Source organism: Hyperoodon ampullatus, assembly GCF_949752795.1.
Source record: "Hyperoodon ampullatus genome assembly, chromosome: 18".
Lineage (NCBI taxonomy): Eukaryota > Metazoa > Chordata > Mammalia > Artiodactyla > Ziphiidae > Hyperoodon > Hyperoodon ampullatus.
The window spans coordinates 53,526,197-53,550,691 of NC_136931.1; the positions used below are offsets into that span (position 1 = coordinate 53,526,197).

The window sequence follows — 24,495 nt, forward strand, 5'->3', positions numbered from 1 at the left end:
GGTCTCCTGCTTCCTCAGCTCTGCTCCCGGCAGGCGTCTTCCCAACAACACCACGAATCTCATCTCCAGCCCCGTTTCCCCTCAGAGAACATCTGGTCAGAAAGCCAGACTCTCAAGGTGAGCTTGTTGTGGTTCAGCTTTTCCTTGGGCAAGTCGTTGGAAGATAACCCACACCCCCCGAGGTTCTAGTTGTCTGTTAACTTTATTTTAATTGAAATGAAGGCATAACATGTCCTAGAAAAATAAAGATTTAGGATACAAACTAGACACAGGGGTCAGGGTTGGCCCGAGGGTCAAGGGATCTTTGGTCTGGGGCTGGACGTGCTACTGAGGGCTCTAGTCCAGGAGGAGCTAACGGAGGACCCTGGCCCACAGACCGCACACCCGCATCCCTCGTGGGCAGGAAGGGCCCGGCGGGGAGGGCCCGTCAGTCTCTGGGCACAGGACTGCCCGTCCTCCACCCTCGGATTCCAAGCAGTTCTGGGAACACTGGATGTCAGTGGAGCTATTAATAGTGTTTCAGGGAGTGAGAGGGAGAGGGCTCAAGGGGGTTGGAAATCCAGCCATTCGGCAGGGCTTTCGGCTCACAGCTAGTACCAGGTCGAGGCGGGCAGAGCCCCTGAGTCAGGAGCCCCAAACCTCCCCATGTAGGTCAGGAGGCAGAGCAAGGAGAGGGCTGTAACAGAGGAGGCGTCCAGTCAGAGGACGGCGCCCCGGACACGAGTGGGCCTCCAGGGCGTGGAGAGGCTGAGCAGCCGCGGGGAGGGTGTAGTGTGTGTGGATGGCAGCCGTCTTCGTGTTTGAGAGGCTCCCTCCTCCCCGCCGTCCTCGAGCACCATTGTCAGGGGAGGCCACGGGGGCCCGGCGGGTCACAGTTCCAAGGGTTCTTCCACAGGCACCGACTGTAACTGGGTCAGGACCTTGGTCTCCACTTCCAGCCCCTCGTCAACCTCGCCCCCCGCCGTGGCCCCCAGGAGCAGCCCCTCTGGGTCGGGGTCCGGCAGCCTCAGCACCGTGTGGGGGGCCTGCGTCCCCAGCCCCTTCTCTGCCTCTAGCAGCCCCTCGGTGCCGGCGCTCAGTTCCAGCCCGGCTGGCCAGATGGGCACCGCCGCGGGCGACAGCAGGAGCCCCTCGGGCGGGGGCGCCTGGAAGCCGGGCAGGAGGCCGGAGGAGTCTGGGGAGAAGGGCAGGCTGGCGGCGGCCGGGGCGGGGGGCGGCTGCGCAGACAGTGCGCCTAAGGCGTGGGCTTCCGGCAGAGCGGGGCTGGGGGCCACCGGGAGGGCTCCTTCGGGGACTGAGATGGCCGCGTCTGGCTTCAGGGGCAGGGCCAGGCTGGGGGCCGGCGACAGGACCTGGGAGACCAGCATGCTGGTGGGGAAGGTGGCGGTGAGGATGATCTTGCCCTGCTGCACGGCCACACCTGTCACGATGGGGCTGCCAGACACGGGGTTGGCCAGCAGGAAGTTTCCTGTGGGGAGAGGAGAGGGGCCAGGCGCAGAGGTGAAGAGGACGCCGCTGGAGGGCAGGCAGGGAGATCAGCCGGAGGCAAAAGGAGCCCCTTCAGGGTCAGGGTAAGGCCAAGTCTGCGTGGCTCGAGCCTCAGGGTACTGCCTGGCACTGGAGGGTCTGGGACCCGCCGGGGATGAGCTCCCCACTCCCCACCGCTGCCCCAGGAAGCCCACTGACAGCGCCAGCCCTCCCTGAGGTAACTGTACCCCCCGCCCAGCCACCAGAAAGGGGTACCTGGGGCAGTGGCCGAAGGCAGCTGCAGGGCAGTCACGCCCACCCCAGAGTTTATCAGGTGCACGTTGGCAGGGCCCGGGGCAGCTGCCACCTTCACGGGGCTGCCTGGCCCAGCTGCCAACAGCTGCAGTGGCCCCACAGCCTGAGGCAAGGTCACCACCTGGGAGGTGGGCACCACCTGGGGCAGGTTCAACAGTGGGGAGGTGGGGCCCAGGCCGGCAGGGTAGCCAGGGGGTGGGGAAAGTGGCACCACTTGTGGAGCAGCCACGGAAGTCACTGGTCCTGGGGGCAGAGGAAAGGTGGCAGCCGGTGGGGGGCCAGGCACCACTTGGGGCAGAGGCCCCGGGACCTCCTCTCCAGGCGGCCCTGAAGCAGCCACCTGGGCCCCCTTGGTCTCAGGGGCTTCAGGCTGAGCCTCCTCCAGGCGAACCTCCCCAGTCTGAGGGTCCAGGACCAGGGAGGTCTTGCCCTCGCTGGCCCCCTGGGGGCTGGGCTGCGGTGCAGGGGCGCCCCCGCCCCCGCCGAGCAGCAGGGGGCCCAGGCTGGAGGCCTCGCCCAGAGCCAGGCTGTTGATGATGACGGGGCTCCCATTGAGGAGAACAGCTGGAGAGCTGCCGGCGGCCAGGAAGCTCCCGTTCACCAGGATGGAGGAGGAGGCGGGGCACGGCGCGGGAGGGGCGGCCCCGGCCAGGAATATGGAGCCCTGGGCTGGGGCCTCGGCCGCCACTGGAGCCGCCCCCCTCTCCAGGTCCTCAGGGCTGCGGCTGGACTCGTCCTCCGTAGTGGGGTTCCCATCAGATTCGCTGGCCGGAGAAAGGATTGTGAGTTGTGGTCCCGAATGCTGTGTTTCCCCGCTGGCCAGCCCGATTCCTGCACGGAGCCGGCTGCAAAGTGCTCGGAGGAAGCACAAGCCGCCCACTGCCTCCCCACCTTTCCCCAGCCCAAGTTCCTGTGCACCATTTCAAGGGGTTAGGAAACCTCCTCTCTGAGACCACCCAAGGGCCCCAGGGAGGAGCCTCTGCAATACCACTGACTAAAGGCTCAAGCTGGCCGCTTTGGAGGGGAGGAGGCCCTCCTCTCCCAACTCCTCGGCCTCAGGGCCCCGGAGGCTGAGCAACCAGGCTGCCTGAAGTCTCCGGAGTCGGCCTGAAAGCAGCCGAGTGGCTTTGGAGAGAGTAAGGAGGTAGTCGCCCGCTCAGTTCCCGGTGCCCTCCCCCGATCCCCCTCCTCCCCGGGCGTCGGAGGAGTTGGAGGCCGACGCGCAGGGTGGGAGGAGAAGGGCTTGGGTTACAGGGAAACCGGAGCTGGGGAAGGTTCACGTTTCACAACAAAGACAGAAGACGGACCACGCTGTTTGGGCCCTGAGGGGGGGCGGGAAGGGGGGAGGTGAGACCGAGCAACGGTCAGGGAGGGCCTGGCCGCGAAGGGGGACTGAACAAGCCCCTACGCCCGGTGGGGAGGACAAAGGCCCCTCCTCCTTTCCCGCAAACCCTCATTTTCTCACTGCCGCCCCGAGTCTAGCCGCGGACACGGATGGGATCTGGGACGGAGCCTTGAGTGGAGCAGAGAGAGGCGGTCTCCCGGCCTCCGCGAGAGGAGCATTGGTGTCCGGGTGTCTGGGAGAGGGCCGGGGCGCGTGCCCGTTCCATGCACACGGATTCCCCGCGCTCGGCTGGCGCCTGAGGGTGTGAGCGAGGGGTGTCCGAGGACAACAGGCATTGTGGGGGGGGGGGGGGTGGCTGGTGGATGGCACGTCTCCGGGAAAGCGGGACTGGCGCCGCCCGGGTCCCCTCACCTCTTGCAGGGCGCGCCGCCGCCGCCCCCGGTCCGGTCGCGCTGTCGTCGGTTCTTGAACCAGTTGCTAACCTGCGTGAGCGAGAGGCCGGTGAGCGTGGCCAGGCGGCGCTTCTCGTCCGGCGTGGGGTAGCGGTTGCCGCGATAGCAGGCCTTGAGCGCGGCACGGGACCGCTCCTTGAAGCAGTAGACGGTCTCTTCGCCGTCCCAGATGGTCTTGGGCAGCGGGAACTTCTTGCGCAGACGGTACTTGTCCACCGCGCCCAGCGCGCGGCCGCGGGCCCGTTCGGCCTCGTGGTAGCGCGCGCGCAGGTAGAGGTCCTGCAGAAACGCGTGGTGGGCGGCGGGGAAGGGGCGGCTCTCGAGCAGCCGGTAGAGCTCGGCGTACTCGCCCCGCTGGAAGGCCACCAGGGCCCGAGCGCGCAGCACCGGATCGCTGCCACGTAGGCGCTCGGCCGGGGGCAGTGCGCCCAGGAAACGGCTCAAGCGGCCGGCGTGGCCCGCCTGTAGCAGCGCCTCGCACACGCACGCCACCTGTTCCGGCGAGAAGCGGAGGCCCGTGGGCGGTTCGGCAGCGGCCTCGGGGGGCGACCCGGGGACGCCCGGGGATCCCGGGCCCTCCACTTTCACCGCCGCTTCGCCCGCCCCGGCCCCGGCCGCCGCCGCTGCCTCACCCTCGGCCGCCTGCAAAGTCTGCAGAAGCTGGCGCGCTTCCTCCTCCTCCTCTTCGGTCGCCGCCGCCGCCACCGCCTCCCCCCCAGCCGCCGGCCCCGCGCTCGGCTCCGCAGGCAAGGTAGCCATGTTTTGCAACTTTGGGAAGTTCCTCCCTCCTTCTCCTCCTCCCTCGGGCTTTCCCCAGCCCCCTCCCCCGCCCGGCTCCCCTCCCCGCACCCCCCCCCCCGCAACTTCGCGCTTCCCGATCTTCTCCCGCCGACCCCGCGTCTCCCCCCTCACCGCCGATGCCAGGCCCAGTTCTCTATTAGGGTCTCTGTCCCAGTGTCTGTGTGTGTGCCTGTCCCCCTCCCCGTCTGTCCGTGATTCTCCCTTTGTTTTCCCTTCGCCTCAGGCCGCGCTTTTTGCCTCCCCCCCGCGTGTGCCTCTGGTTCAGGGCCTCAGTTTCCCCATCGGGACAACGGAGAAGGCAACAGGCCGTCCGGGAGGGCTAAGGGCGCGAAGCCGCCTCCGCCCCGAGACTGAGCTTCTGCACGCCTCCGTCTCCAGGGTCCTCCGAAGGCCCCCCTTACTCCCCATCTCGGCCCGCGCTCCGCCCCTCGGAATTCCCGGCTCCGCAGGGGGGCGGGTCTGGCTGGGAGAAGGGGCGGGGGAAACGGGCTAGAAAGTTTGCAGCAACTTTTCTTGAGCGTAAGTCAGTCCCTGGAACGGATGCGCGTGGCCCGCGCAGGCGCAGTGGTAGGAGGATGGCTGCGCTAGCTGCCAGCCCAGCACCCCCCTTCACCGCGGTCTGATGGCACAGCTGGGCCACAGCTGGACAAGAGGCGGTGCCTCCTGGTGGCCCGCTCTTCTTCTCCTATTGGCCGGATGTCGAGGCCACGCCCCCGCAGCCCACCCCCACCCCTGATACGTCCGCTTCGCCTCCCGCGAGCTTGCTGCCAGGCTATTGGCCACCTCCACTCGCCTTCCTATTGGCCCACTGAAAAGCCTCCTGCCCTCAAAGCAAACAGCGGACACGAAGGAATTTCAGAATTTTGGGCAGACGAGAGGGCCTTTTATTCGCGAGGATCGGGGGTGGGGTCCTAGGTGGGGAAAGACAATAAATACCGAGGAATGTCGGGGTCTCAGTGCATCCAAAACGTGGATTAGGGTGCTGGGGTCCTGGAGCCTGTCAGCGGGTCGGAGGAAAGGTCAATAAATACCCATACTGCCGAGGCGGGCGGAGCCGGCTGTGGCTCCGAGAGCAGCGCACGTGAGGAGGGCGCGAGAGTCCCCGAAAACAGTGGGGCTGTCAAAAGGCAAAGGCGGAGCTCGCGCTAGACGTTCACCGCGGAAAGAGAGTCTTCCCGGGAGGGCAGGGCCTCATGCACAAGGAGGATTTGTGGTTTGCAAGCCGATGTGGGTGGGGGTGCCTGGAGGGTGGAAAACAGATGCCGAGCCCTGGCCCTGCTGCCTTCTCTAGGTCGCAGCTTGCCCATCCACGTCGGGAGCCTCAGCTAGGCCGGAGAAAGGAAGAGGTCCGCGATCCCCCCAGCAGCAGCAGCAGCAGCAGCAGCAGCATTCCCGGCTACAAGCCTCCCTGGAGCCGCGGCCCCGGCTCCTCCCTCCCCGGCCGCCAGGGGGCGGGCCCGGATCACAGGGCTGGAGCTGGGGCGGAAACCCACGCTCGGAGTGCTGTGAACTGGGGGGCGGTGGGAGTGGCTTCTGGGCCGTGCCTGGGTCACCAAACCCTCCAGCGGAGCCCGAGTGGAGGACAGGCTCGGGTTCTAGGGTTCAGGCGGCGAAGGCGGCTCCCGGGCGGTGTCAGACTGCGGCAAGATAGCCGGCGCAGGCCACCAACCCAATGCAGCCCAGGGCGGCGGCACCAGCCAGAGCAGAGGCGAACAGGAGCAAGGAACGCGCCTCCGATAGGCCAGGCCTAGGGACCTGCGGGGAGAGGGCGGGGGTCAGCACTGGCGACGCGGGCCTCTGATTGGCTCCTGGGACCAGCCCCGCCTACGCCCATAAGAGGGTCCACACACTCCCTGCACCCGCCCCGCCCCCTCACAGCGCGGGTAGCTGTGATTGGTCGGCTCGCAAGCCTAAGTCTTGTCCCAACTCCTCACTGGCTGCCTCTTAGAGGCCTGTGTTGATTGGCTGCCCGAATATCCTCCCTCCCCGCCGCGGGCCCCACCCCGCAGAGGCGCAGCTAAGCAGAGGCGGCTTGGGGTACGTGGAGCTGGGCGGGGGCGCGCGGCGGGCGGGCGTGAGCAGCCGGACGTACCCTGGCAGGGAGCAGCAGGTGGCGGCGGTGCATGGGGCCTGGCCCCACCAGCGGGCACTGGCCCAGAGCCACGGCCGGGGGGCCATCTAGCTGGAGAGAGAAGGGACAGGTGACCCGATCCGAGCCCAGCTCGGCACGGCCGCCCTCGGCGGGGTGCAAGAGACAGCGAGGGGAGTCGAGGTCGGGGAGGTCATCTAGGGAGATCCTGGATGGGATTTGGTGAGAGGCCTGAACCGAGGGAGATCTGGTAGATTTGGGCATGAATGGAGGGTGTCTGCTGACTGGAACCTCAAAGAGGTAGGGGTGAGCCTCTAAGTCTGGACAGGGGTACGGGGAGATGGGGACAGAGTCTGCAAAGGGGGCAGCAGGCTTGACGCAGGGGAAAAAGAGGGGTCTTACATGGGAAGGTGGATCCGTGGCCCGGGGACTGGGGACCCCCGTGACAGCTGGAAGGAGAAGAGAGAGGCGTAGGGCGCGTGGAGGGACGGAGAAGGGCGGTGGCGCGGCGTGCCCCAGCCTGGGCCCCTCACCCTCCCCCAGGTGTATACACACGCCGCGGGCCCACCTCCCCGCCCCCCCGCCGGCGCCTCAGGAAAGGTGGTAGAGGAGTGACTCGCCTGCGGCTCCCCCGGCCTGAAGCAACTCCATCCGCTCCTGCAGCTGCCGGACGTGCGCCTCCAGGTCTCGGTTACGGGCCTGGGCCTCGCGGAGCTGGCTGCAGGGGAAGTAAGGACCATGAGCCCTTGGGGATTTCGGCTGGAGACTAAAGGTAGTGACTGTCCCCGACTCCCGACCCCGACCTGGCGAAGTTCTGGTTGGCCGTTCGGATGGCCTCCAGCTCCTGGCTCAGGCTCTGTCGGGTGAGCACCTCCTCCTCCAGGGCCTCCTGGAGTTCCCGCAGCGTCACCTCGGCCTCTGCCACCGCCTCCGGAATGGCCTCCGGAACTGCTGCTTCAGCCTGGGTATGGGAACCGGGCTTAGGGCTGCCTGTGGCTCCTGGAGCATTCGAGACTTAGGCATAGGTTCCAGGCCTGGGATCCTCCTTTGACCTCTATTCCTGCACCCCCGAGATCTTTCTGGAATCCCCACAGCTCCTGCAGTGATCCAAGCCCCCTCCTTCCCTAACCCAGCCCAGCCCTCGTCTCCAGCCTTTAATCTGGTCTCCTCCCATCCACCTTCCACACCAAAGGGCTGTTCCTGTAACACTACGCAGCTTGACTATGTCCCTCCCCTGGAGAATCTCTCCGGCCCCTCAGTGCCCTCAGGAGGAGGCCCACCACACGAAAACTAAAGGCCCTGTCTGGTGTGCGTCTGCTGGCCTCTTCAGCCTCCCCTCTCCTCACTCCTCACCCTCCTTCCTCCTGGAACAACGCAGCCTTACTACCCTCCTTTCATGTTTCAGAGCAAACCAGCTGGTTCTCACCTCAGAGCCCTTACCCTTCTCTTTGCTGACCAATGGGTGGTCCTCCTCCTTCTCCAGGGCTTCCCCTCCCCAGAGAGTTCCCCTCCATGCACACTCACTGACCTGTTTTAATTTCTCTGTGGGGATCATTTCTGACTGAAGTAACCTTGTCTCTACTTTGTTTTCCATCTCTTTCTGTCGAGGAAGCTCCCAGAGGGCCTAGCACTCCAGGGCGCACACTATCCCTGAAGGCCTCCCCTTTTCTCTCGATTCGTCCCTCACTGACCCTCTCCTCTAAAGACTCCTAAAGACTCACCGTTTCCTCTGGTGGGGGCACCGTGGGTTCCAGGCTGGGCTCTTGCAATGGCTCAGGCAACGCCTCGGCCTCCAGTTCCATGGGCGTGGAGCCCGGGATCTCATCATCCCTGGGGAGAGGAAGAGGGCGAGGGGAGGAAGAGCCGGCCTCCCCCCAGAGGCTGCCGATCCCCTGATCCCCTGCGTTTACAGCCAGGACTCCCTAGCCTGTGCCCTGGGGCAGCCAGACCTGAAGGCTCCAGGCTTGAGGAGGGGGAGGGGCAGAGTGAAGGGAACAAATTGCCAGGCTGGTGGCACAGGTCCTCCTCTTGTTAGGAAAAGACCTGCCCCTGGCATGGCCTCAGGCCCCTGGAAGCTGGCCTCTCTGCACCTTCCTCGGGAACCTGGGGTCAGGAAACCCATGTTCTAGGATCTGCCCATCTCCGTCTCCATGTGCGCTTTACAGGCCCCTCTCCTAAGGGCCTCAGGAAGTGAGGGAGACACTCCCAGCTCTGGCCACCTCCAAAGAGGTGGTCTTCAGACTGGGTGTTGGACCCCAAGACTGACTCTAGACAGCAGCCACCCCCCACCCACCCTCAGACCCAGGTGCTGGGAGGAAGACAGACCCTCCCAAGGCATATGAAATGGCAGTAAAAGTGATGTCCCCTCCAACCCAGCAGTCCCTCTTGTAGAAATATGTCTCAAGGACCCAAAGATGCTCGACAAGCGCCAAGACCAACCTGCGCTGTTCCTCCAGCCTGGGTCATGACAGGGAGGCGGGTTAGCTGAGTCCTGACCCGCCCAGTAAGGAGAACACTCCCCAGTGGGTCAGGATTGTGTTATAGTTTGTTCAAGAAATGGCACGTGCGGTACATTGTCCAATAACAAAACAGATTAGAATACAGCATGTTCCTACAGCTGTTAAGTACGTGTGCTGTGAGCCAGGGACCGTTGCTGCTGGCGCCCTTCCTTTTTCTCATCCCTATTTTCTAATATACTTGTGATAAGCAATATATTGTTTTCAGAATCAATGTTTTAAGAAGGCTTTGTGGTTATGTAGTTCAGTGAGTCCGTGTTCTTTTAAGATTGACTTAACAATTCTAAACTTCTTATTCTCTAAGATTTTGAGGTCCCATGACTGTATACTAGAAATCTAAAAGTGGAAGGTCAGAAGATTCCAGAAGGCCGAGCCTGTGACTCTGAGGTTTTACATTTGAATCTAAATTTCAAAGTACTTCTGGTCTGAGAATTTAATGTCCTACAATTCTGGGCTCCTAAAAGCCCTTAGTCCCAAGACAATAAGGTTCCAAGACTGACCCTGCAATTCTCCTGGGCACCAACGGGCCAGGATGTGATAACCCCAAGCAGCCTCCTGGGGCCTCTGGAGGCAGGACCCCCCCACCCCCACCCCACCCCCGTCCACTCCTCTCAAGCTGCACAGGGGCAGCACTTACCCAAGGGCCATGCAGGAATAGGAGGAGTAGCCCACGAAAGGCAGGTGGACCCCCAGTGGCGTGCCTTCCTGCATATCCGACAGCGTCTCCTATAGGAGAGAAACACAGATGTGAGGTGACCAGCGGCTGTCAGGGATGGCCCCTCACTCACCCCTTCCCAGTCTTGGCTTAAGTGCCCTCCCACCCCCCCACCCCAGCCTGGGGTCTATCTAAAGTGGACCCTGCCTCATTTTCTTTTATTACATCCTGCTGCTTCCCTCAGGCACTTGCCACAGTATAATTATACACTTCTCCAGACTGTAAGTAGATGAGGGCAAGGACCAGGGCTGACTTGGTCCGTGTGTGTCCCCCGCTGTGCCCAGCACAAAGGCAGTCAGGCTGAACAAGCACGGGTTAGCTCATACAACAGCTGAGAGAGAGATGGTCTAAGCAAGGGAGATTCCTCTATGGTGTTTTCTCACCTCTCATCCTTCCAGGTCTCAGCTCAGATAGCCCCCTCCTCCAGGAAGCCCTCCAGGACCTTTCATGCTGGGTCAGGAGGCCCACCCCCCTGCACCCCCCCGCCCCCATCTCAGCCCTGATCTCTCTGGGGCATCACTGTCTGGGGACAAGTCCGTGTCCTCCACTGGACTGTGAGTCTAGGTCACTGCTGGGTTCCCAGCCCTGGGGCCACACAGAGCAGGTGTTTCTGGGGAAGGAATGATTTCAGGACCCCAGGAGGAGGGTACTCTCCTAACCTCAGTGTTACGGCAGTCGGATGCGGGGGTACCCTCTGCGGACCAGGGATCGATCGCAGGTACCTACCCCGCCCCCGCTCACCATGGCAGTGAGCCCGTCCTCCACCACATCGAAGTTGCACGTGTCCGTGGCACCCTCAAAATCCGGCGTAAAGGGGGGCACGCTGTCTCGGAGGCTGTCCCAGTCAAGGCCAAAGAAGAAAGGATGCTTCCGGAAATCGCCTGCTCCATTCCGGCCCAGGCGCGTCTCAGGGGGACACAGCAGCTGCTGGATGAGATCGCGAGCCTCATCAGGGACTCCTGCGTCTGCCAGCGGTAGAGACAGGTGCTCCTGCTCGGAAGGAGGGGAAAAGAGGGGATGTTACCTGGGAGCGTGTGCGGAGAGGTCAGGGGCTCCCCGGGCTGTGCTCACCTTGTAGTGCACGATCTTGCCGTAGGTCTCAGCTGTGGAGTCGGCGTAGAAGGGCGTCTGCCCGTAGAACATTTCATAGGCGAGCACGCCCAGCGCCCACCAGTCACACTCGGGCCCATAGCTGCCAGTCCCAGGCCCACTGCCCACGGCCTGCAGGATCTCAGGAGACAAGTAGTCCGGGGTGCCCACAGCCACCAGTGACCGCACCTGAGCCAACAGGATCCGAGCTAGGCTTGACCCCGCCCCTTCTAGCTCTGGCTCCGCCCCCTCTTAACCACTACCCTAGAGCTTAGTTCCTCCTTTTGCCTGTTCTAAGCCTGAGCCACAGGCAGGCTAGGGCCTGGGTCGCCTCCTTCTTTCCCCTCCAAATCTAGTCCTGCCCTCACCCTGGCTCTGCCCGCACGCCTCAGCCCCGCCCCCACGCTGCACCTCCGGTTCCTGCTCCCGACCCGTCATTGGTAGTCCGAGTTGCCCAAGGGCGGCGCACCGCTCACCGTTCCATCCGCCCGCAACTTGAGGCAGGAGCCGAAGTCTGCCAAGCGGATGTGGCCGCAGCGGTCCAGCAGGATGTTGTCCGGTTTGATGTCCCTGCGCGGAGGGAAGAAGGGAAGGGAGAGGGATAAGTGAGCCTCTCTCCTGCCATCTCACCAGGCTCCACCCCACTAGGCAGCACCGCCTGGGCCCCACCCTCTTAAGGACCACGCTCTCCAATTCCCGCGGCTCTCAGCCCCTGCAGCGCCCACCTGTGCACGTAGCCCAGCCGGTGCACCGAGTCTATGGCCATGACAATCTCGGCCAGGTAGAAGCGCGCCATCTCGGCCGGGATCCGCTCCCCAAACTTGCTCAGCAGCGTTAGCAGGTCCCCGCCCACGTAGTACTCCATGACCAGGTACTGGGAGGGGGCGTGTCACGGGGGTCGGTACCCTGCCTGGGCGCCCACGGCCGATAGCCCGGGACAAAGACTCCCAGAGACGCCCCATCCCTGGGCAGAGACTCCGCAGCCCCAGCCCCAAGAGATCTCCCAGGCCAAATGAGAGACACGCCCACCCCCAATCCTCGTTCCCCCACGATGTCACTGGACAGAGATTCACTTCCCCCACCCCCGACCAAGAGAGTCAGGAAAAAGAGAACCCAGAGACCTCCCGATTGTCCAGGGTATGGAGCCCAGATACCCCCTGCCCAGTGGCTCCTACATAGACTCTAGAGACTATCTCATTCCAGGTAGTGCCCCCTGGAATCAACCTGGGGAAAAAGGCGGTAAGGGACATCTCCCACCCCGGGAAAGGAAGGCCAGCTCCTACCACACCCAGGGACTGCCGCATACATTTCGAGGCAGCTCCCCGACCCTAGAACTTCCTCTGCCTGCCCACACCTCGATAATTGACAGCCTCAGGGGTGGGGGTCCGCCCCTCTAGTCGCCTGGCCTGGGGCTCACCAGGTAGTTCTCGTCCTGGAAGGCGAAGTGCAGCCGTGTGATCCAGCGCTGGTCCCCGTTCACCAACACATCCCTCTCTTCGCGGAAGCACGACACCTGCGGGGCACCCGGAGGAGCTGAAGCGGACGGGGGTGGGAGGACGGAAGGGGGGATCCTCAGCACCCTGCACACCCAGCCCGGCCGTCACCTCGCCTCTCTTCAGCATGTCCCACTTATTCATGATCTTCATGGCGTACACCTGGCCCGTCTGCTTCATCTTCACCACCGCCACCTGAAAGCCCAAACAGGGTAATGGAGCGGAGGTGGCGAGGAAACACCAGGGCTCCCCCAGATTGGATTCCACTCTTAACCCGGGCCAGACTTGGCCCCGCCCCCACTCGGCAAAGCCACGCCCATTGGCCTCAAGCCCCGCCTTAGGTTCTAAACTCAGTCATTCATCAATTTCTAAGGCCCCGCTTCCGGAACTCCAACATTGCGCCCACTGCAGGAGAAGTCAGGTCTCTAACCCCGCTGAGCTGCCTCCGCTGCTCCAGGCTCACCTCGCTGAACGCCCCGCGTCCGATCACCTTCAGAATCTCGAAGTCATCCCTCTGCAGTTGGGCCTCCTTAAGCCTCTCCGCGATGGGCTCCACTGGGGGGGAGGGGGCGAAGCGGGGGGGAATGAGAACCCAGAATCACAGGGACTGACACTGGAGACGAGGAGAGACAGTCCCACCCTCTGTCGCTGAGTCTCCCCTGCCCCTGCCCCTCCCCTTAGCACTTCGTCTGCCTCCTTAAAGACTTCACATAAACATTATGTGAGGCTTTGGGGACCCAAAACTGCTCTTGTACAGAGAAAAGTGGGATGCCTGGGAACCCCTTTCTGGGACAGGACACTGGGCCAGAGGGCTCTAGGGGGCGCAGGATGGACAGGGTGAGGTAACAAGTTCTGCCGAAGGGAGGCCCTGAAGAACAGAGGAAGAAGAAATAGGCCCAGTTCTTAGAGCTCCCTGGGCTTCCGGGCCCCTACTCCCGGTGACCCCGCCCACCCCCAGGGCTCTCATTCAGTCTGTTTCGGGTCATGCCCCAGAGCCTGCAGTTTAATCCTAGGCTCAGATACTGGTGGCTCTTGTGCCACACTCGGGGAAACCCTGAGTTTAGGGCTGGGGCCAGGAGAAGGAACGGGAGAGGGAGACAAAGCCAGCGTGGATCAGCATTCCGGCTCCAGGGCTGCAGGCACAGTCAAGTGTGTTATCTCTAGCTCTCAACTCCAGGAGGAGGTTTTACTATTAGCCCTTATCTACAGATGAAGAACCAAGGCTCAGACAGGTGAAGTCCTCTGCCCAAGGTCCTACAGCTGGCCATGTTACAGAGAGCAGTTTGGGAGGGGGAAGGCAGAGAGTGGAGGCAGGGGGAGAGGGAAGCCTGGACTCCCGGAGGTGGAAGAAGCTGGGAGCTTCTGAGGCAGGAGGGAGAGAGCAATGGATGCAACTAGGAATGAGGGAAGATCCAGTGGGTTATGGAGAGGGTTCGGGGTTCAGGAAGAGTGGGCCAGCAGGGAAGCAGCAGCCAGGGCCCAGGATGGGGGAGGGAGGAGAGAGCCAAGACACTGAGCCCTTTTAAGGCAGCGGGAACCCAGGCCCCCTCCCCCGCCCCAGCGGCCTGGCAGGGGAGGGGCCGCAGGATGCTGCTCGGGCCACAAAAGGAGTGCTCCTTACAGGAGAGCTGCCCCCACCTCAGGTCTCAGTTCATCCTCTGCAAAAGAGGAGCTGAGAGAGTTACTAAGGGCTGGGGGGATGTGGGGATAAGGTTCTCCCAGAGGCCAAGTGGTCTAGCCCTTGGCCTCCACCTTCGCATCTGCAAAATGGGGAGAGAGAAGCAGGGCCTGGGTCAGAAAGAGATGGACACAAGAAAAGAGGGAGCGGGAGAAGGCAGAGAGACAGGAAACAGGGAGGGGGACAGGGACACACAGAGCCTAAGGACCAAGAGCAAGCCACGGAGGGACAGACCAGTGGAGGGACAGATGGCAGATGTTAGAGAGACAGAAACCCAAGTGAGCCTGAGCCTGGACCAGGAGGGAGTGGTGCAGGCAAGGCAGGAGGCTGAGGCTGAAGATGAAGCATCTTCCCTCTGGACCTGTCTCCAGGGGAAGACTTGGCCAAAAGGGACTTTAGGTGGAGAAGGAACCTACAGAGAAAGTGGGCCCACTCAGAAGAATCCTAATTCTTCCTCCTCCAAACAGGCGGTGGACGGGGTGCTCGGTGGGGCCTGTGTGCAGAGCTGGTTCTCCCTGGGCCTGCCTGAGTCACCGCGCCCTCCCAGCGCCTGGGCACCTGTTGGAGCAGCTGGAGAGGCTGGCGCCGAACACCTGCCTGTCGGCCGCGCCCCTGGCAGCTGCCCTGTGCTGTCCCTTCCGCTTGCCCCTGCGCTCTGGGGAACCAGGGTGGAGGGCCACAGGGCCCATTTTGGTGGGGAGGGGTCCTAGGAGACAGGGCTCCCCAGCATGTCCCTAGGCCTAGACTCGGGAAATGGGTACAGGGGGACCCTGAGAGGCTGTGCCCAACCCGGCTTACCATGGCTCCCAAGTCATGATTCTGAGTCATGGCTGCCCTGGCCTCTGCTCATCTCACTCTGCCCTGCCAGGGTGGCACAGGGGTAGGAATATGTCGCCCCAAGACCCAGCCCCAAGTTCTGGGCCCCTGAATGGGAGGTTTTCCCCGTGTCCGTCCTGCCCCCAACACCCAGCCCAGACCCACCTCCTCCCTCTGCCCTGACCCCACCCCCAAATCTGTGGGGTGCCATGCAGGTAGGTAGGCACTCACCCCACTCCAAGAAGTCGGCCACATACTTGTCCTGGGCCAGGTCGGAGGCGCCCAGCTCCTGGTGGACGCCCAGGAGAAGGTCGAGCAGGGGCTCCAGCCCCAGGAAGCTGGGGTCCAGCACCAGCTGCTGAAGCCGCCTCAGCCGCACCTCGGCTGACATGTCGGGCAGGCAGCACCATGGCCCCCTCCCCGGGCCAGGGGCTCGGGGTCCTCCCGTCACGGGGCCTGGAGGGCCCTGTCCAGGCCTTGGGGCCCTGGCTGCATGTCTGCCTGTCCCTGGCTGTCCCCTGGGCCTCTCTGGCCACTTCTCTCTGCTGGCTGCTAAGGCCTCCTCCCCTTCTCCCCACCCCTCAGTCCGGCCCCCTCCAGCCTCCCAGCCTTAACCCCTCACAAGCCAGGCCCCCCCAACTTGCTCCTTCCAGGGCCCCTCGGAACGCTTCAGTGTGAGATGAGGGGTGGTGGAGAATCTCTACCCTCAAACTACCCCCCCCCCGCACTGAAAGGCAAGGCACAGAGGAACGCTACAGGTATGACAGATGCCAAAGATGAGCCCTCCCATTCCCCAGAGGGGACCAATTGAGGTTCAGAGTGATTTGGTAACACCCCTCCCAAGCTCTCGAGTTGGGAGCAGGGTTGGGGGGGAAGGGGTGAGGCCTGGGAAGGGGGGTGGGAGGCCAGGGCAGCTTTGCGGGTGACTCAGCCAAGGATTCAGACTTTGGGATGGTTTAAATTTAGCCCTCAGGCCCTCTGCTTTACCCTGACTTTTTTTTGGCAGGAGATGGGGAAGGGGTGGTGAGAGAATTGGGAAGGGAGGCCCTCAGGAGCCAGGATCAGGGGTGACCCACTGGCCAAAGCCTGGGGGAGGCAAAGGAGCCCCAAAAATAGCTCCTTGGACCCTGGCAGTGCAGCCACATTCCTGCCCAGGCTAGGATTAGAAACAGAAACATTTCGGGGGGTGGAGGGTGGAGTGGGAAGACATCACTCCCTGTGGCTCCAGACAGCCAGCCAGGAGGGATTTTCAGTGTTCTTTCCAGGGTGGACAGTTCTCCCAGAGGAAACCATGGTCTCTAATTGGCCCTGGATGCCTGGGCCCGGCCAAGCCAGGCCTGAGGCAGCAGAAGGCCAGGGCCTATGCTGTGGCAGCTCACTCTGGGCATCTCGGGAGCTGCCTTGGGGGGGCCCCTGTAATATCTGGACACTTTGAAACAACTTTTAAAACTCCCACTGAAGACTCTGAAGAGGGGGTCCTGGTGGCTCTCTTCCCTCCGAGAGTTTGGAGTGGGGCGAGGGATACTCTCCTCTGTCTGAAGGGCCCTGCCCGGGGCTGGCCAGTGGCAGATCCACCAGCTGTGCGCCTCGGGCACATCCCTCCTCTGGTTTTCAGTTCTTCCTGCCCTCAGAAGGGGGTCAGGGGGAGGCAGGGCCTAGCTCTTCCTCTGGATAAAGTGGACTCATTCTAGGGCTGCATCGAAAGCACCCACACACTTCCTCCATACCTCCGCGGAAGGGAACAGAGACGCTGTGAAAACAGGAAACTTTAGTATAAATAAGAGGTCCTGGGGGACAGCGAGGACCCCAGGGGCTTCCATAATTTAACATTCTTCAAAAGCACAAGTAACAGCAAGGGCAGGGCGGGGGCCAGGGGAGGGGTGGGCCACCCCCTGCCCTGCACACAGGACCAAGAGGCGCACTGCAGAGCTGGGGCTCTTGTGGGTGGGGAGTTTCTCCCCCAGGAGTGACCAGTCACATGCTGGGGACAGGGATGAGGCTAACACTGATGTTTCAGAGGAAGGGGTCATTGTACTTGGCAGTGGGTGGGGACAAGGCTGAGGCCACACGGGCCACTACATCCCCCCAGTGTCTGGGCCAGTCTGAGGGACCCTCTGCCCCAAATTTGTGCAGGGAGAGGGACCGGAGCAGTCCTTCCGTCATGGTTAGTCTTGTTAATACGTTGATCCATGAGGTCAGCGGGGACGGTTATGCTAGGAGCTGGGGGCATGGGGTGGGGGACCCCGACATCCATGGCTTCACACCACTGTGCCGCTCGGGGAGTTGCCTGGTTGGGAGGAGATGCCCTGGGGAAGATGAGAGCGGAGACAGGAGGGGGTTAGAGACCGCCTGGGGCTCTCACCAGTCCCACGGGGTGGGGGGTGGGGGGGAAGCCAGCCTGGAGTCCCCCAGGCTGCTGCCACCCTGGCCTTGCCCTTCAATCCACCCCAGACCACCCAGACAGAGGCCGCTGCTCTAGGCTCAGGAACTTACATCTCGGCTAGCTTCCCTGTCCCAGCAGGTGGCACTTTTATACAATAATTAAAGTCCTCAGGTGATCCTGAGCAAAGAGGATGGGGTAGGGGTGGAGGTAGGGAGGAGAGGGGGAAACTGGGGTCCCCTTCTGACTGCGGAGGGGGTTCTAAGATTCTGGGAGGGAAGAACGAACTTAGGGACAGTCCTACCTCTACCACTGACTTGCTGGGTGACCTGGGCCAACTTCCTTCCCCTGTCTGGGTCTCGGTCTCCTCGTCTGTGAACTACGGAGATAGAGGGATCTCTTTCAGGACTTACCAGATTCCCCAAATCCCAATGCCCCTGCCTCTGAGACTGTACTTTAAGTTCTAGGGATTCAGGACCCTACAATTCCAAAACTGCTCTTCCAGGGAACCAGGCACAGCCCTCAGATCTGGCATCCTGGGACCCAGAGCCCAAACCCTTAGGAGACATCTGAGAACACAGGTCCCAAGTTATAAGGCACCAGGCCCGCACTTCACATTACTAGCACCTTTCTGAACCCCATGGCCTACCCATCTTCAAGCTTCCCTGTCCTAAGAGGTGAGAAAGGTCATAAAGAGGCAGTGACTTGCTCGAGGTCACACAGGGAGCAGAAGTGCTGGACTGGACCCTGAGCCTGGGATTCCACAGCCCACGCCTCCAGCAGTGGGCTCGGATCCCAAGAGTCTGACACTCAGGCTGGAAGCTGGGTGCACAGGCTCAACCTTGCCCATAGAGCTCGAGCTGCAGTATTAATAAAATTTCACCATTCTGTAAGACCTAGCCATGCCGGGCCCACCGGCTGCCCCTCTGACAACTGGCCATGTTCTCCACCACACCCAGGTGTCTCTTATGCCTGACCCTCTCTCTGCTCACCGTTGCTTGTCAAGCGTTCTAGAAGTCACTCTAAGATCTGAGAAGGCTTGTTCTGGGACACAGATTTCCATGGCTTCCCCTCATCCCACACAGCTCGAGGCTGTGATGCTACCAAACCTCTCTGCCAATGCCCGCCTCTGCCTGGGTCCCAGGTGGGCTGGTGTGGGGTGACTCACCACCTTGCCCGGCCGGGCCCAGGTGCAGATGAGGCCCTCCTGGCAGGCGGTGATGATGCAGTCCTCCAGGAAGAGGAGGACCGTGAGCCGCTCCTGGGCGATCTTCTTGCACACAAGCGGCTCGAGCAGCGGCACCTCGTGGATGCGCGGGCACAGCGCGGTGCCCAGCACCTTGGCGGGGTCCAGCCGGCTTCGGGGGGCGGGGCCACTGGGCTTGTCCCCGCCGCCCCCGCCCCCACTGCCACCCCGGCTGATGTTGCCCAGGCTGTGGTAGCGCTTGTGCTCTTTCTCGGCCCCCCGGTCCCGCCGCTCCTGCAGCGTGAGCGTGGCAAAGCGGCCGATGCTGAAGGGCGTCCCCGGATCCGCTGCCGCACCCGGGCCGCCCGCTTTGCCGCTGCCCGCTGGGTGTGGGAGGCTGTTGGACCGGGACAGCGAGCGGGGCAGGGGCCCGGGGCCTGGCTCACCACCTCGCGAGCTGCCGGTGGCAGGCGGCGTGGTGCCAGGCGTGCCGGGGAGGGTGCGGGTGCGGGCCAGGGGAGGGTGAGGGTAGAGCACGTCTTCGGTGAGGTCCCACAGGCAGAACTGCGTGTCCTGGCCGGCCGAGCCGAAGCGGTAGGTGATGGAGCCGGCCTTGGGCAGCGGGGAGAGGGGAGCGCCCCCGCCCGAGCCCGTGCCCGCGGCCTCCGGCTCCTCCTCCTCCTCGCCACCCCGCTCCCCGTCGCCACCGGCAGCCGCCGCCTCCTCGGCCCTCGTGGTGTAGGGGTCGAAGGCCACGGCGTTGACCCAGGACTTGTGGCCGTGGCCTCGGGCCACCACGCGGCCCTCGGTGAAGGACCACACAGTGACCAGGTCATCTTCACCACCCGTCACGACGTAGCGCCCGTCGGGGCTCCAGCACACACAGAGCAGGCCCCCAAAGTAGCTCTTCATGAGCCCCCGCAGCAGCATGGAGTCGAAGTGGAAGACGCGCAGGCAGCCGTCCTGGCTAACGCAGGCCAGGTGCCGGCCGTCGGGCGAGAAGGCGAACTCGTTGAGGGGCCCTTCGCCCACCGCCCACTTGGCCAGCGGGTTGCGGGGCGCCTTGCTCTTGGCGGCGTAGACGGCGAAGCCCTCGCCCTGCTTCAGCAGGCTGTACTGCGGCGGGGCCGAGGCGCACGGGTGGCTGACGTTGTACAGGTACAGGTGGCCACTGGCGTGTGATGCCAGGAACAGGCTCTCTGACTCAGGCAGCCACTTCAGATATGTCACCTTGGTCTTGTCGATAAGCCGCTGCCAGGGGAGAGAGCGGGGGTTGGGAGAAGCCCATCCTCCAGTGGCCCACCTCCTCCCCAGCCTGGTTCCCCGGAGAAGGTCATCATAAGTGGCCCGGGCCTCCTCGGAGAGGAGGGACTGAGGGAAACGGACAGACACCAGGTTAGGGGAAAGCAGGGGGAGAAGGGCTGCGTGAGGGGAGCTCCGTGGAGCCTCGATGTCCCTTGTTCGGCAGGAGGGCAGTGCTGCCTTCCGGAGAACTCTCCTGTCTAACCCCCTCCGCCATCTTTACCATGTCATGCTTAAGGCAAGATACTGAGTCACGGAGTATCAGCTCCCCCAAGGAAGGTATCTTTGTTTATTTAGTTCATTGTTCTAGCCCCAGAGCACGGAGCTGTGCCCGCAGGAGGCACCTGGAAAGTAGTTCCTGGACACCTGAATGACAACCCCATCCTGTCAGCCGTGCATCTTTGCTCCTTTTTGTCCTCACAACTCACCTCCAAACCTGCAAGAAATCCTGTGGGCTTGATCTGCAAAATGTGCCCAGAACCTGATCCCTTCTCACCACCCCCAACTCCAAACACCCTGGTCTCAGCTGCCATCAGGCCTGCAACGGCCTAACTGACTGGCCTCCACCACCTGGGCCTCTTCTCTGCACAGTTGCCAAAGAGATGCTATTAAAACCTAAGTCAGCACCCGGCACTGTCTCTCCCATTCTGAACACCACGGCAGCCTTTCTCAAGCAGGACTCCGGGGAGAGCCAAGCTCTAAAGCCCTTTGGCATCCACTGTGTAACAAATTAACTTCTTTCCCAGGTACGCAAGTTGCTTCCCATCCTCCATTCTCTGGAGAATTTAGAAATTAAATTAAATTGTTTCTGTGTTCTGTGGCTCGGATGAACCCCAGTGGCGAGAGGTTCTAAAAGCCAAGGTCTTTTCCATGACCTGCCAGACCCTACATCTCCTGGCCCCTCCGAGTTGTTTCTCGGAGCTCATCTACTACCCTCCCCCTCAACACTGCTCTGGCCACACAGCCTTTTTGCTGTCCTGCTTCCGGCATTTGTCCTAGCTGTTCCCTCTACTCAGAATGTCCTTTTCTCCAATAATTTGTCTTGCCTCCTTTAGGACTTTATTTCCGTGTCACCTTCCAGTGAGACCTCTCCTAACCTCACCGAGTACTCCCCATTCGCCTTCCCTGCTGGATTTTTCTCCACGACACTCTGACACACAGCCTACTTAGTTATTTGATAACTATCTGTCTCCTCCAGCTAGATAAAAGCTCCACAAAGGCAGGGCCCTCTGTTTTGTTCACCGAGATGTAGTATTCCCAGTGCTTAGAACAATGCCTGGCAAAGAACGAATGCTCAACGAATATTTTGTGAATGGATGACCTAGTCCACTTTAATCCATTCCGTGTTCCACTCACTCCCCTCTGCCATTCATGCACTCTGTACATTTGAAATACCTTCTCAGAACAGAGAGAAAGAGATAGAGGACAAGAGTAGTTCTGGACACAGATAAGGTCTTTCACTGGCATTTCCCCTTCTGCCAGGTCCACCCAGGACTGAGCAACCTCCATGTATGATTTTACAACAGTCCCGTGAGGTAGGGATGGGAATCCCATTTTACAGAGGAGAAAAACTGAGGCTAAGGGAGGAATAGTCACCTTCCCAAAGCCACACAGTGAGTAGATGGTGCAGCAAAGATTTGAATCCAAAGCCCACAGGGCCCAGAATTTGAAAAGCAAGGGCTGTGGCTTCCAACAAATCCCGACCAGTAAGTAGCTTCAGTTCTCTAATCTGCGAAATGGGTATCACAATCCTAACCCATTGGTTGATGAAAACTCCAGGAGTAATGTGTTCAGCATAGGGCTAACACAGCATAGGGCCTGGGCACAGGAGGTGCAACCATCATTATTAGCTATCATCACAGCAGCTGCTGTCACCCCATCCTCCATGTCTGTCAGTCCATCCCCCATCTCTCCCTCATCCTGCCCCCTCAGGCCTACACTGCTTCCCAGGCAGCTGCAGTCTCATGGCAAACAGTGTATGGGTGGGTGGGAATAGGAGCAGTTCTGAGCCCTAGGGGCCCACAATCACCTCTTCATTGAATAGCTTGCTGGTGTCCTTCTTGATGAGATCTAGGTACTGCACTTGACCGGCTGAGAATCCCACCAGCAGGGAGATGGTCTCTGTGGCAGCAGTGAACTGGTTGAAGTCGTGGCAAGTGGGCTGGGTGCCCTTATAGATCCGCTTGTCAATTGGCTTGTTGAGGTCAATGGACTTGGGTGGTGGGAGAAAACGAGTTAATGGCTTCTACCACTGAGAGGAAGGAAGAGGGTGTTGAGGTTGGGGGAAAACCACAAAGAGGAAGCAGGGTTAAATCCCTGAGGGGAGTGGGTAGGTGGATGGGTGAGAGGGGAGGGAAGGGGCAACCACAGACAGGAAGGAGGACCCAAATCACAAACAGAGGAAAAAACCAGGCAGGAAGCTTCGCCCCCTGCCACCACATGAGACCACAGTGCGTCCTCCCCAAAGTTGGACACCCCCAACTTCTGGGACGCCCTTGGCCACAGTGTCAGTTTCAGGGCCCCTGTAGTCCCTGAGCTCCAATTCCTTTCTGTAATTTCAGCAACTCCCCTGGGTCTTAGCACCACTATATTCCAAGACCCTCAAAACTCAGGATCACCCAATCCCCAGAATTCTAAAGTCCAATGTCCCAGGATTCTCCTCACTTTGGAGTCCTTAAATCTCAGCATCCCCATCACAGTTCAGGGACCCATTAAACCTCATGGGCCCCCAAATTTTAGGTGCCTTCATCATCGCTGGGCTCTCAGGATCCCCATCACTTCTGGGGACCACCATAAACTCCAAGAGTCTCATGTCCTCTGGGACTGACATCACTTTAGAGACACCCATCACACCTGAGGATGTTCCCTCTGGGATCTCATTATCTCCAGATCTCCCATCAGCTCCGAGATTCTTATTTCCTCCAGCACCCTCATTACCTCCAGAACCCCAAGTTTCTCTAGGATCCCATTCACCTTCAGGATCCCTATTACCTCTAAGCCCCCATCACTTCCAGAATCCTCCTCATCTCTGGGCTCCCCAAGTCCCCCCCAACACCCCCAGACAGCAATACCCCTGGGCTCTCCATCACTTCGGAGCCTGCATTTCCCATCACCTGCAAAATGCCTGCCAGCCAGCACCTTGGAGCACCCCATACCATCTCGGATTCCCCATCACCTCCAGAATAGTCACCATCCCAGGACCCCCTCGCATAACCTTGGGATCTCACATGATCTCGAGGTTTCCCATCACCTCCAGGATGGCCAGCACCCAGGGAGCCTCCCATCACCTTTTAGAATCCCGTATTACCTCCAAGAATCCTTTCCCCTTAAGATGTCCGTCACATGTAGGATACCTATCTCAGGGCCCCCTAGCATTCAGGGACTCTCCTGTCACTTGTGAATCACCTCAGGGATCCCCATCCTCTCAGCCAGCACCCAGGGCCCCACGATGCGGGCCGCTCACCCGTTGGCTCCCGCGGCGACAGCAGCCCGGGTAGAAATAGAGCTCGCGGCCCAAGTTGAAGCAGACGCGGTCTCCCCCAGCGCCCAGCCCTGCGGGCGTGGCGGGAGGCTCCCCGGCCCCGGCGCCGTCGGGCTCCCCGAGGCGCACGAGGCTGAGGCGCACCGCAGGCAGCGCGGGCCCGGGCCCGGGCCCTGGGCCTGCGGGCGGAGGGGACGGCGCGGCGCCCGCAGCACCGGGGCCGGAGGTGGAGGCAGGGCCGGGCAGGGGCTGCTGCGGCGGCTGGGGCGGCGCCGGGGTCTGGGAGGAAGCCGGACCCGACCTGCGAGCGGCGCCGTCGCCGGGGAGCAGCTTGTAGAAGCCCTCGCGGGTGCGGAACTGCGACTTGATCTCCGCACAATCTCCCATGGCAGCGCCGGGGCCCGAGGCGCCCTCCGCGCCGCCCGCCGCCATCTTGGGCGACCCCCACCCCAGCCCAGGGCCCCGCTAGTGCCGCCGGACAGCCGCCTGCCGCCAGGCCCCCTGCCGGAAGCCGAGGATCCGCACCGGAAGAGGTGGTGTCGTCGCCCGGGCAACGCCTCTTCGATTGGCAACAGGGTAGGGAGGCGGGACGAGCTCCAGCCGTCGCTCCGGTAACGGTTCTGGACTGAAGGCGGGGCTACAAGGTGGGCGCGGCCTTCGTGCCTGCGGCCGACGTGGTTGGCTGTGGGGGCGGGGCCCGTAGGGAAAGGGGCGCGGCCACCAAAAGAGCACAGGTCCCTAGCAACGGCGCTCTGGGAACCGTTTGCCTAGCAACGGGAGTACCCTCAAGAGAAGGCCTCATCCAAACCTTGTCCTTCCCATGATGTCACAGATGACTCCAGGTGACCCTGGAGTCTCCCGAAGACTCCCAACATACACCCTCCGGTGTTTCCCACTTACATCTTAAAGTCCCTGACTGGCCACAGCATCTCCAACCATTCCTCCCCACCCTTGATGATCCCGCAAATCCCACTGATCTCCATTGCCTCCATAAAACTCCAAGGACTTCATCTAACCCACTACTGATTAATACTAACACCAAACATCTTCTCCATAACTCCACAATCTTCAACAATCTCACTTGGTCCTCCGACACCCACCAAAATTTTATTGATCCCTGCAATGTCCCCAGTGTCCCAATAATCCACTAGTAACCCAAAATCTCTTCCTGATCCCATCAGCCCTCTGATAGCCAGTGCCCCTCACTTCTTCTGACACCACCCTGCCCCCATCACAGATCTTCCTAGACCCACTTATTCAATCACCTCCCAGATTTCTCACCGGAATGTCCCAGAAGCATCTCACACTCAACAAGTCCTGCAATGAAACTGACATCTTACTCCAAATCCTGCTCCTCTCCTGTGTCCCCA

At 61.7% G+C, this 24,495-nt stretch overlaps 3 protein-coding genes across 12 annotated transcripts; all 3 read right to left on the reverse strand.

The window, feature by feature from the left end:
* Nucleotides 1–787: 787 nt before the first annotated feature.
* SIX5 (SIX homeobox 5) lies at nt 788–4,338 on the reverse strand (the record flags this gene model as incomplete). Its single annotated transcript, XM_079724001.1, has 3 exons — nt 788–1,468; nt 1,744–2,546; nt 3,539–4,338. 3 exons carry the CDS (start codon nt 4,336–4,338, stop codon nt 870–872), a joined length of 2,202 nt encoding a protein of 733 aa, XP_079580127.1. The 3' UTR covers nt 788–869.
* Nucleotides 4,339–5,250: 912 nt separating this feature from the next.
* DMPK (DM1 protein kinase) lies at nt 5,251–15,186 on the reverse strand (the record flags this gene model as incomplete). Of its 9 annotated transcripts, none has more annotated exons than XM_079724227.1 (16): nt 5,251–6,135; nt 6,473–6,558; nt 6,872–6,918; nt 7,090–7,187; nt 7,273–7,430; nt 8,191–8,299; nt 9,623–9,711; nt 10,427–10,690; nt 10,772–10,978; nt 11,266–11,359; nt 11,515–11,663; nt 12,207–12,302; nt 12,394–12,477; nt 12,746–12,837; nt 13,290–13,348; nt 15,008–15,186. In XM_079724227.1, 16 exons carry the CDS (start codon nt 15,184–15,186, stop codon nt 5,976–5,978), a joined length of 1,971 nt encoding a protein of 656 aa, XP_079580353.1. In that variant the 3' UTR covers nt 5,251–5,975. The 9 variants fall into 9 exon arrangements, with proteins under 9 accessions (XP_079580353.1, XP_079580354.1, XP_079580356.1 ...); XM_079724228.1 differs by having other exon boundaries at nt 6,473–6,562; XM_079724230.1 differs by lacking the exon at nt 13,290–13,348 and having other exon boundaries at nt 10,442–10,690; nt 15,008–15,167.
* Nucleotides 15,187–17,034: 1,848 nt separating this feature from the next.
* DMWD (DM1 locus, WD repeat containing) lies at nt 17,035–23,557 on the reverse strand (the record flags this gene model as incomplete). 2 transcript variants are annotated; one of them, XM_079724326.1, is made up of 5 exons in its annotated part: nt 17,035–17,082; nt 17,461–17,535; nt 18,325–19,593; nt 21,674–21,856; nt 23,108–23,557. In XM_079724326.1, the coding sequence occupies 5 exons, from the start codon at nt 23,555–23,557 to the stop codon at nt 17,035–17,037; spliced, it is 2,025 nt and encodes a 674-aa protein (XP_079580452.1). The 2 variants fall into 2 exon arrangements, with proteins under 2 accessions (XP_079580452.1, XP_079580453.1); XM_079724327.1 differs by lacking the exon at nt 17,461–17,535.
* Between the last annotated feature and the right edge of the window lie 938 nt (nt 23,558–24,495).